The 12213-nt window shown below is 44.8% G+C and overlaps 1 protein-coding gene and 1 long non-coding RNA gene across 3 annotated transcripts in view; one reads left to right on the top strand and one right to left on the bottom strand.

Moving 5' to 3' along the window:
- LOC117358055 overlaps nt 1-7878 on the bottom strand; it is a 35284-nt gene extending 27406 nt beyond the window's left edge. The window contains exon 1 of the long non-coding RNA XR_004538938.1: nt 7399-7878. This is a non-coding gene — a long non-coding RNA (uncharacterized LOC117358055). The remainder of the gene's footprint in view (nt 1-7398) is intronic.
- A 328-nt stretch (nt 7879-8206) lies between these two features.
- Nucleotides 8207-12213, top strand: part of SLC25A27 (solute carrier family 25 member 27) — a 126054-nt gene continuing 122047 nt past the window's right edge. For both annotated transcript variants that reach the window (XR_004538638.1, XM_033935595.1), the window contains exon 1: nt 8207-8372. Coding sequence is in view for 1 of the 2 variants with exons in the window: in XM_033935595.1 (XP_033791486.1) it covers nt 8270-8372 (103 nt within the window). In the remaining variant the exon portion in view is untranslated. The remainder of the gene's footprint in view (nt 8373-12213) is intronic.

Here is a 12213-nt window from a genome sequence, read left to right as displayed (position 1 = left end):
GCAATGATTGGATGGTAAACTCTTACCCCAAGAGGAGGTTCTCACCCCCTCTTCAGAGTTTCATTTCTCTGAGCGTACAGCTAATGAGTTATTCATTTTCTCCACACTGGTAGTTTCTTTATTATATAGTCAGTCTCCCATTATATACATAGCCTTTTACTGACTATTGTTTATAGACAGTCCCTGTAATTTGCTATAACGAAGTTGCATCCATCTTTGGCATTAACTTAACATTCAATGTTTCTGCTTTCTTCTCAAAATCTACGTTTCCATGTCTCACCTTCCCTTCCTATCTCTCTCTTCTTTCCTCCCTATTTCCATGGTCTGACATCTCTCTCCTTCCCCCCCAATGTAACATTTATCTTTCCCTTCCTCCTTTCTGCCCCCTGAAGTCCATCTTCCTTCCCTTTCTCATTTCTGGCCCCCCTCCCAGTCCAACATTTCTCCCTCCTTTCCACCAGTCCAACATTTTTTTTCCTCTTCCTCCTGCATGCTTCTCCTCTGATCCTCTTTCCCTCAACCAAACATCTCTCTCTCTCCCTCCATGAGTCCAACTTTTCACTCTCTGCCTTCTCCCCCTTCCCCAGTGTAACATTTCTCCTTCCGTCCTTTCTGTCCTCCCCATCCATCTTGCCCTCTCCATGAGTCCAACACTTTCTGCCTCCTAAACACTTTCTCTCTCTGTCCTTGCCTCTTTCCTCAGTGGCATCCCTCCTTCACACCCCCCAACCCAACATGCTCTCTCCCCATGCACCATCTCACCCTCCCCTTCAGTGTGTAGCAACTTTCCTTTCCCTCCCTTTCTGCCAGGTCCAGCAGCACCTCTTCTCCCTTCCTTTTACCTCCCCCTTGTCTCTTCCTTCCTCCCCTTGTCCAGCAGTACCTGGTCTTGTACACGATCTCACACACTGGGCAGGAAGAGAGGCTCCGGTGTCAGCTGACTTGCAACTTCCTGCAGCTCCAGCCTTCACGTATCTGCCATATACGAGAAGGCAGGAGTCCCAGCCATACAATACAGCAGCAGGCAGTTGCAAGTCAGCTGACGCCGGAGCTTCTCTTCCTGCCCAGTGTGCGAGATCTTGCCGGCGTCAGCCGACTTGCGACTGCCTGCTGCCATCATGTATGCTGGGACTCCTGCCTTCGCGTATCCATCAGATACGTGAAAGCAGGATTCCCGGCATACGTGACGGAAGCAGGCAGTTGCAAGTGGCGCCTCTCTTCCTGCCCAGAGTGTGGGATCGGGTACTAGACTGCGGACTGCAAAATAGCACCCGGGGGGGGGGGGGGTTTGGGGCTGCATGCGGCTCATGGGTTGCGAATTTGAAACTGCTGGTGTATATGAAGAATGGAAGGAAGAAATGGCATTACAATTAGTACTATTATGGGGTTGGGTCTTGGGGGGAGCTTAGGTTTGGGTATGTTCTAGGGTGGAGCTTTTGGGCCCCCTAAATAAAAAAGCATTCTGCTGCCTATGAATGAGGGTATCACAAAGAAATGTCAGAATTGAATTTAGCTCCTGCAAAACCCAGCAGCCAGACTGATTAGTGGGATAAAAAGATTTGACGGAATAACTCCTACATCAGTGTTTCTCAAGCTGTGTTATGTGTACCCTAGGGGGTACGCGGGTCACCTGTTGGGGGTACACAGGATGACTGCCGATTCCTCCCTGCCACCCCCAGCTCCATTTAATTATCCCCCGCTGCAACTCCAAGAAGGGAAGGGCCAGGCACGTGCAGCGATTGCACGCCACCAGCCCACAAGCCTAACCCTCCAATGTCAATTCTGACATCAGAGAGAAGGTCCAGGCCAGCCAATCACTGCTTGGCTGGCCTGGACCTTCTCTTTGACGTCAGAATTGATGTCGGGGAAAGACTAGTGGGCCGGCGGCATACAATCGCTGCACACATCTGGCCCTTCTCTTCCCGGAGTTATAGCGGCGGGGGGATAATTAAATGGAGCTGGCGGGTGGTGGGGGCAGGCAGGCTTCAGTGCGGGTCAACTTTGGGGGAGGGAAGGAGGGAGGGAGGAAGTGGGTGGGACAAAGGCTGGAAGGCAGTGAGGTGGAGAGGGCATGAACTCGAGACACAGAAAGGAGGGGGCATTAATAGGAAAAACAGTAAATGCGGCCATTTTACACAAGGGAAGGAGGAAGGGGGCACTAACTTGGGACATAGGAAGGAGGGAGGGAATAGAAAGGGACAATTGTTGGGCCTAAGAGTATGAGTGAGAGGGAAAGAGATGGTGTACATGGGGAAAAGAAGAGGAAAATTGGGTATAGAGAGGAGTGAGGTAGAGATGTATGGGGATGAGAGGGAGAAATGTTGGATATGGGGTGGAGAGGGAACAGAGGAATAGATTGAAGGGGATGCAACGGGGATGAATGTTGGGCATAGTGATGGAGGGAGAAATGTGGCATGGTGTTGGAGAGGGGTGATAGAAGGAGAAATGGGCATGAGGCTGGTGGGCAAAATGCTGCACATGATCTGGGGGATGAGAGAGAAAGAAAAGTTGGACTCATGGAGAGATAGAGAGAGATGTTGGTTGGGGAATGGAATGAGGTCTGTAGGAGAGAGAGAGAGAGAGAGAGAGAGAGAGAGAGAGAGAGAGAGAGAGAGAGAGAGAAAGAAAGAAGCACAGTTAGAAGGAAGTGCAACCAGAGACTCATGAAATCACCAGACAAAGGTAGAAAAAATGATTTTATTTTCAATTTAGTGATCAAAATGTGTCAGTTTTGAGAATTTATATCTGCTGTCTATACTTTGTACTATATTTGTCTATTTTTCTATAGTTGTTACTGAGGTGACATTGCATATTTTAAAGTCATCTGCCGTGACCTCTTTGAAAACCCCCCGAATATAAATGATAATTAACATTTTCTCTGCATATAGTGTGCTTTGTGTTTTCATAATTTTGTGGTTACCATTATGTATTAATAAGATATTGTGTGTATTTGAAAAATAGATGGAAGAAATTGCATTACAATTAGTATTATTATGGGGTGGAGTCAGGGGCGGAGTTTGGGTGAATCTGGGGCGGAGCTTGGGTGGGGGTACTCAGAATGAAGATTATCAAGGTAAGAACCTAATCTTCCCTTAGCTTTCTTCCATTTTTCTTCCTTCTTCATAAACTTATCAGTTTTCCACCTCTCCATGTACAGAATTCCACTTTCCCTTCCTTTTTGTGTGCAGCATTACCCCTCTCTTTTCCTTTCATGTACATTTTCTCCCTCTTTTTACTCTCCCCTTTCATTCATATGCAGCATTTACCCCTCCCTTTCTCTTTATCCATGTATAGCATTTACCTTCTCTCCCTTTCCTTCTATTCAAGTGCAGCATCTCCCTCCCTCCTATCTAAGTACAGAATTTCATAGTAACATAGTAAATGATGGCAGATAAAGACCCGAATAGTCTACCCGGTCTGCCCAAACATACACTCTCTATAATTTAATGATTTAATTTAAATTGTTCTTTTTCTTAGATATTTCTGGGCAAGAAATCCAGAGCTCTGCCCGGTGCAGTATCTACTGGAGTCTCTATCAAAGCTCACTCCAGCCCATCTAAACCATCCAAGCCAATCCTCAACTGAATGGCTATATATGGGACACAGACCATTCAAGTCTGCCCAGTACTGGCCTTAGTTCTTCAATATATACCATTATTTTCTCATTAGAGATCCTCTGTGTTCATCCCATACACATTCCAGGCATCAGCCATCCTCTCCGTAAAGAAGAATTTCCTAACATTATTCTTGAGTCTACCACCCCTCGCCCTCTGGTTTTACCATTTTCTTTTCTCTGGAAAAAATTTTTGTTCTACGTTAATACCTTTCAAATATTTGAATGTCTGAATCATATCTCCCCTGCCTCTCCTTTCCTCTAGGATATACACATACATGGGTTCTGACAAGTTGTTTCCTTTCCCAAGCCAATGAGGAAATGTAGAAGGCATCTACAACTCTGCTACTGCTTCCTGTCTTCATATAAGCAGGAAACGGTAGCAGAGGGAAAGTTTCTGGGCTGCTGAAGGAAGTGTGTTTACTTCACTCTTGCTACTAGTGGCCCACAGAGTGCAAGAGCATCTGCCTTACTGGATCCCGTGGAGGGAAGCAGCAAATTGGGCATCATGGTGGGATAGCAGGGGAGGGTGGTTATTAGAGATATGCTGGACCGTAGGGATGGGGAGAAAAAAGAAAGATGCAGACCTTCAGGGAGGGAAGGGAAAGGGAAGTGAAAAGGAAGGAGAGGACAGAGATACCAGACCATGGTAGGAAGGAGGAGAGAAGAAAAGGCGAGAAAAGGAGATACCAGAACACAAGAAGGGGGAAAGGGAAGAAGAGAGATGGACTACTGGAGGTGGAGGTAAGAAAAGAGACATGCTAGACCAGAAAAGGAGGAGAGAGAAGTAGGGGAGAGAACATTCTACCTGGACCGGCTAATCTGATTGCAGTTTTAATTCCTGCAAAAATTCTGTAATGAGGTCCTCAAGACGGGTGGGTTTGAAAAACCTGCGCACTGTAGGGTTGTCAGCCAGGTCCCTGCACTCACACGGTGATCGCGGAGCTCTGCCAGATTTTCCACATCTGCGGCCACTGTCGAACCTTGCTGCGAAAGCAAGGGTATAGAGAGTGCCTGACTCAATCGTAGGCATTGCCTTTTCCGCTCCGGGGTCCCCGCCGGGGAACAAAGCGAAAGATCTGGGTCCAGAGGAGGCATAGTGCCCACGGATGGCCCAGATGCTGGTGGAGTGACCACAGGCATGGACTTCTTAACCAAATATACCTGATAAGAGCAGATTCACAAAATCCGGGGGAAAAAGGTTACCCGCAGCAAGAGCCGCCCTGTGCAACTCAGACTTCGGAGTGTTTAGAAAACTTGAGACTTTTTTCCGGAACCACGCTTGCATTTTGTCAATATGCCACTAGCGCTCTCCCAAGGGCCCCCAGATGCAATTTTAACGGACGTTGGGACAGAAGGCTCACACAGGTTCTCCCCGGAGGTGGAAGGCATCGCATCCGTGCAAACCTCACCTCCCTCGTGAGCTCCAGCGCACGTGGAACACGGCTGTGCATCCAACAGCCATCCGCTGCAAATCAGGCATGAATCCATCCCATCCTGTCCTGGGGAGGCTATCTGTGAAGTTTGGAGTAAAAACGAAGCTCCTAATTATGAAAAATATAGTTTTATTCAAATTGGGAAAAATCCAAGATGGCTGCTGCAGGCAGGGCTGTGGAGTCAGAGACAATTTTGGGTATTAGAGTTGGAGTTGAAGGATTTATCTACCAATTCCACAGTCCTGGCTGCAGGTGCTGATTTTGCCCTAAAATAGCCTGGGAAAGGAACAGGGATCCCTAAAAAAAAAATGGTGATTCTGGGATTTTGAAGGTGGGGAGGAGTAGGGCATGCAGGGAAACCACCCCAAACCCCATTTTAAGACCCCCCCCAAATCACTAAAACAGGCTGTCAGTCTTGGAACAGGCTGTTCCAAGTGCAGTCTGAGAGAAGCTGCAGGCAATGCTGGAAACAGCATGCAGGTAGATCTAAAGCCTCAGGGAAGCTGGAAAGCTGGATTTCAAGTCTTCTGACTGCCCCACCGGCCCGACCTCCACAGCCGGTGACCTCCGCCACCCTCAGATACGTCACGCAACCACCTTGCAGAGGCATGCAGTCCGATCCTGGTCACGCCACCAGTGGACGAACCTGTGGCGAGCTAGCTCCTGATCCCAGAGTCCCAATCCGTCTTAAAGGCTGTTCAGGGGGTTTATTGAAGAGCTGGGCACCCCCGAGAATCCGACGTTCTCCAACAGTCTGCGATCTCCTGCCACAAGGACGTCCCCACAGGGAACCTCCACAGCATAAGGGCAAAACCGTGAAAGAAAATACAGAAAACTACCAAAAGAAACATGAGCAGAAAAGATAAGCTCCTACAGGCTGGCTTGTAGGAAGACTGAGTACCTGATTGTAAAACCGCTTAGATAACCTTGATAGGCGGTATATAAAAATCCTAATAAACTTGAAACTTAAATAAACTTGAAACTTGAAACTGGTGTCCAAAGGGCATGCTCCAGGATATGCTATCAGAGGGAGGAGTTAAGACTTCAATCATCTGAGGCTTCCTACAGTGCCTGGCGGCGAGGGATGCATAACCCACTGTTCCCGGAATAAAGGGGGGGGGGGGGATTGTACAAGAATGATCAATATGTCAAAGGCAGGTGTAGTGAGGAAATAAGTCAGGAGAGAGTAGAAAATACAAATGGATAGCACCAGCTTTAAGGAGAACTAGCAGATGACAGGAAAGCAGAAAAAAGAAACATAGATATGGAATGGACCAAACATGGGTCGTGTTTCAGTAAAACACCTTCCTCAGGGGTCCAAAACGAAAACTATAGCTGACCAAATGTAAAGAGAAAATGCTGGCACTGCTGCGAGTGGTAGAAAACTGGAACGCTCTCCCGGAATCTGTCATAGGGGAAAACACCCTCCAGGGATTCAAGACAAAGTTAGACAAGTTCCTCCTGAACAAGGACGTACGCTGGTAGGGCTAGTCTCAGTTAGGGTGCTGGTCTTTGACCAAAGGGCCGCCATGTGAACGGACTGCTGGACACGGTGGACCACTGGTCTGACCCAGCAGTGGCAATTCTTATGTTCTTAAGTCGCAGTTTAATAAGATTTTAAAAACACAAAAACAGTTCCATCATTTACATTAATGGTTTTATTATAATTTGTGATGAAAGTATGAGAATTTGCCGGTAGTGTTCGTCATCATTAATATACGATAATGTAATCTCACATACTCTGTAATTAGTTTATAAAATTTTCTGCTTGCAATAAAATTCATATCTAGAGTTATTTATCTTTTTTTTTTTTTTAATGGCCCGCTGAAAAGTGCTGATGTGGCCCTCGTGGCAAAAAAGTTTGGAGACCCCTGATCTAATCAAACAAAGAGGACAGGTAAGGGGGTTAGGGAGTTTCGCAGGCATAGGTGCTTTGTTATGTTTATATCATGCCAAATTCTCCTAAGGTAGAGATCTAGGCAAGCCACAAATATTCTTATTATTTTTTTTTTAGTCAATGTTTATTTATTGAATTTTTACAAAATTACAAAGTATGGAATAAAATAATCCATAATAGTGGAAAACAAAAGATATGCCAATGAATGGAATCAACAAATACAGAAAATGAAATGCAGAACATGAACATGGATTCGTACATTCCTCAAGAAAATATTCTTATTATTACAAACGATTTTATAAACAATACACCATAACTAGGGTAGAGTTTTATGCGGTAGGTTTTTAGTGGAGAATTAAGTTAGATCCCTCATTTTGAATAGCCGTGTGTTCAGGTGCGTTAACCCATCAGTGCGATGCAAGTTAACAAATGTAACTGTAGCGATACAGTACCTTAACTCTGCTCTATGAACCGCAGACGGGGCTTTGCTCAAGTGATCCCATCCATCGACGCACGGGCGCCGCCGAGAGGTCCGTCTCCTGCTGAAGACGGAGGCGATCACGACTAGCGCTAGCGACAGTAAAAGAACGGCGGCACCCGCAGGTTCTCGGCTCCATCCCTCAAAAAGCGCCGCGACTATTAAGCTGGCTCGTACACCACGGTAGATAGTCAGCGGTCCCGAGAGCTTTACCGGCGTTACAGGTCGTGACGCGTATTTCCTTGCTAAAATTCTGAAATCAGTCCAGCGGTATCTTTGCTGCCGAGTCACCACAATAATCGCACAACTCTAGTCTGATAAAGCAGTGTGTGAAAAGGAGAATAAGTAACCCGTTTAAAAACGTGCAAAATAAAATCTGAGAGAGCTCGGCGTAGCTTTATTAACTTTGAAACAGAAGCAGGAGACAGCTGAATAAGGTTTCTCCTCGACTCGGAGGTGGGGAAAGTGGAAGAGGATGTAGTACTATTAGCAGGCAAAGCAAAAAAACCGTGGAACCAATGATCTAGTTACGTTTTACATTTGTGTTCTATTTTTTATGTATTTCTTGTGATATTGGACATTTTACTGTGTATGCATCTGCACCATTGATAAATAAAACATAACTAGATCATTAGTTCCACGTTTTTTTTTTTGTCTTTTGCTTTGCGTTTGTCCTTGTGGAACTATTTTGGTGGACCTTTTTTCCCTCTTGTACTATTAGGCAACTCATAACTTTATATAAAATCAGCAGCAGCTGCGGGAAAGAAGCAGGCGATGGGCGGGGCCGAGGAGAACGTGTGACGACGTGTGCGCATGCGCTTTTAGGTTGGAAGCCGAGCTGTTGAATGACACCCCAGCAGGAAGAAGGGTCGCGGCCGTTTCTCCAGAGATGGCCCCTTGCGAGCAAGTTCGTCTTATCTGCCTGTGCCGCAGCTGTGGCAGAGCTAGGTACAAACAGTTTGCCCGCACTGTCCGGAAGGGCAGTCGTTCAGCCCATTACGGTTCAGTGAGGTCAAGCGGTGACATGCACTTTAACCCCTAGCACATGCGTTGACAGATTTTCCCCAAAACAGTGACATCTGGACCACTCCATACGCCAAAGTGCTGGTCCTAGCATGTTAGCATGTTAAGTACTTCATATTCTACTTAAAAACATTTACATTTTCGTTTGTGTTTTTCTTCAGCAACTGTTGATCTTGTCTTAGAATAATGGCTAAGCTTTGCACTACGAGCACTCCACGCCCACCTTCCCTCCCCTGATGTGCAGCGCTCCAGTGCTGAAGCTAATAGCGCAGAAACATAACCCTCTAATGCTCAAAACTAATTAAATCCAATTTATATTGTATATGTGCTATAAAAACGGGGAGGAGAAATATGCTTAGTGTGTGCACAGATGAGTTTTGCACTAAGTGCAGCTGTTTTGGGTTCTATATTGGTGCTGCTCTTCTGTGTCTGGGTGGAGTGTGTGGTGCAGTGGTTAGAGCTACAGCCTTGGCATCCTGAGGTTGTGGGTTCAAATCCTGCACTGCTCCTTGTGACCCTGGGCAAGTCACTTAATCCCCATTGCCCCAGGTACATTAGATAGATTGTGAGCCCACTGGGGCAGAAGGGAAAAATGCTTGAGTACCTGAATAATTTGTATACTGCATAGAATTGTAGAATATGCGTAATATAAGTTATAAAAAAATTTTGATGTGTATATCATGAAATGTTAATTTTGGCATAAATGTTGGCTGGTGTGGGCGAGCAAAAAGGGGACTGCTCTTTCCCCTTCTTCTTTTCTAGGATTGATCCCATTTTGCTCTTTCTTTTTTCCTGACTTCTGAGTAGGTTGCTGGTATTTTCTCCAGTGACGACAGAAACGCTAATTGTTCCTTACATCTCCCTTAGCTTCTGGTCTTGTCCCATGCTTTCCTGAATTCAGATACTGTCTTTTTCTCTACCATCCCCCCTTGGGAGACTATTTCATGTATCAAGACCCTTTATAGATTACTCCTGTGTTATCTTTTTTCACACTTACATAAGAATAGACATACTGGATCAGACCAAAGGTCCATCTAGCCCACAGTGGCCAATCCAGGACATGAGTACTTGGCAAAAACCCAAATAGTAGCAACATTCCATGCTACCTGTCCTATGATACCTCATTTTAGATATTCTAGTGCAATGTGTCTAGTGGTCCTGAATGCTAGGTTTGCTTGCAGAAAACTGTCAATCATGTTTTCCAACTCTGCCTCCTTCCCAAATTCTTCCATTTCTGGCTGCCTCTTTCATTTTGGACAATCCTTGTGGCGAAAAATACAGCATGAGGGTTTGTCCAGTAATTTCTGTGATGACGAGAATATCATATTGTACACAAAAATGCTATTAGCATTAAGTTTTGTTCCTCCAGTAAATGTTGCCAACTGTTTTGAGGAGCTTGATGACAACTGTCCAGATGAACTGCAGCTGGTATATGATTATTGGGAAGATAATTATATCGGTAGAAGGTGGCAAAATCGTCCAGCCGCTCCAGCCTTTCAAACTTCTCTTTGGAATATGAGCTCTTGCGTTGTAGACGGACTGCCTCAGACTAATAATTTGGTGGAAGGATAGCACCACGCATTTCAATCCTCAGTTTCATGTCATCATCCAAGCTTGCATAAACTGATTGAGCACATTCAGTGCGAGCAAGAGCACACTGAACAGCTGCTTGCTCGGTTCCTTGCTGGCAACCGCACAGCAGCCAGCAGTAAGAGCAAGTATGTGAAAGTTATGCAAAAGTTAACAGCGCTGCTGGCCTACATATAGAAATAGACCTGTTTTAGAATATCTTAGATGTATAGCACATGCCATATTTTTCGCTGCATAAGACGAACCTGACCATTAGATGCACCCTAGATTTAGAGGAGGAAAACAAGAAAAAAAATATTGTTCATACTTAAGTTACCCTCATCAGAACTACTTTCTTCTAAGGAATCTTCTTGTGGTCTCATCCAATTATTTATTTATTTATTCAATTTTTTAGCCCGTCCTCCCAAAGGAGCCTAGAACGGGTTACAAAGTACGTTCATATTAATCGAGAAAGGACAGAGATGACATAATTTACGTAAATTACAATATAGACATGACAATAATTTACAATATACCTGAAGACATGACAATAAAACATGCACTAAGTAGCATCTGGTGAGATTAGGTGGCGTAGGTGCGCTGACTGGTATTTCTGGGAGAATGACTTTAAGGTGCTGGGTTTTGAAAAGAGGAAGGTGTAATAGTACATAGCCACACTGAAATCTTGGTGAGCTTAATTGTGAACTTAACATTGTACAACACACGTCCCTGCATTGTGCCCACAGACACAACATATGGATCACCCAGCCAAACTAAGAAGACTTCCTCTAACACAGTTTCTACATTTAACAATCCTTTTATTTAGAAGTTGCTTAACTCATTACAGGGGAAATAGCATAAATTTTTTTTTTAACACTTCCATTTTAAAGGTTTGCAAATGCTCACATGTACAATGAATAGCAAGAAAACACCCAGCCTGCAATAGCTTGCAATTTCTGTGGCCAGGTGGCTATGACATCCATCTTTATTGAAAACTACCATAGGGTTCAGACTGCAGCATTTCAATTACTTGCAAATGGCTTTCATTTGCTTCCTGCTGAACAGCCTGTATCTTGTGGATATCAAGTGGCTACAACAAGCCAATTTAGCAGTACAAGGTTGTATGCTCTATAAGGATATCACCAATATTCAGTGACTTGACCTTGGCCCTGATGTCTAGGATTTGGATACTATTTAAAACGTTTTATTTCCTAACCAAGTATTAGGATCATGACTGAAAAAAAATGACTAGCTTCCATTTAAAGCTCAGAAATGTACACTGGAGAGTTCAATGGCACAAAGTGCACTGCCAAAAAGGGAATATACACAAAAATGGCTATAGCTTTTCAACACTGTAGTACACAACCTAATGCTCCCAACAGACCATGTACAAATGTTAATCTAAGTGTCTAAACATCCTTTCTATGTTCCTGGTACCTGTGGATTGGCTCAATGGTGTTTGTATCGACAAACGTTGACTGCAGAACCTTCTTAAAAAAAAAAAAATTTCTTGCCATTCACAACAGCTCTCGGCTCTGGCGTTGGTGTGTTGCTTTGGCTGGGGAATGCCGCTGCCCCATCGCCAGCGGCTCTTCGTCCTTGGGCTCCGCTCCTCCCCAAGCAGGGGGACAGCCACGGTCCCGGTTTGCTGCCCCGGAAGTTATTGATAGAGGCCAGCATCGGTGCCTGCGCACTTCTCCAAACTCATCACGGACGGAGGGCGAGCTCAGCTGCAAGGGCTCAGTGCATGAGGGTAATGTCCAGGAACCCAGGAGGGTGTAATTCTCTCTGCGGCTAGGTATATTCGCTTCATAAGACACACCCTTATTTCCACCCACTTTTGGGGGGAAAAAAGTGTGTCTTATGGAGTGAAAAATACGGTAATATAGATTTTGATACTGAAACAATTAGCTCAGTTTTTACAATTACTGTGAGTGCACTAATTTTTTATCATTAGCAAAATGTGACATGTTCTTTCATTGTATTTCATTGCAGTTTTTATAGTTCCCGAGTTTAGAATGACATTTAGACAAATGATGTTAGTGTTAATGTTGATGTATGCTCAAAAGTTGGCATGCTGCAAAATGTGACAACATGCTCTTTCATTGTATTAAAGGTTACTGATTTTAACATGATTATTAATTGCAGTTTTTACAGTTTTACATTTGACAGGTTACCAATCATTTGGTGTGCGTGC

The sequence above is a fragment of the Geotrypetes seraphini genome, chromosome 3 (genome assembly GCF_902459505.1).
Source record: "Geotrypetes seraphini chromosome 3, aGeoSer1.1, whole genome shotgun sequence".
NCBI lineage: Eukaryota > Metazoa > Chordata > Amphibia > Gymnophiona > Dermophiidae > Geotrypetes > Geotrypetes seraphini.
Note: the sequence above shows the minus strand (reverse complement) of the source record. Positions and strands in the feature narration are given on the sequence as shown.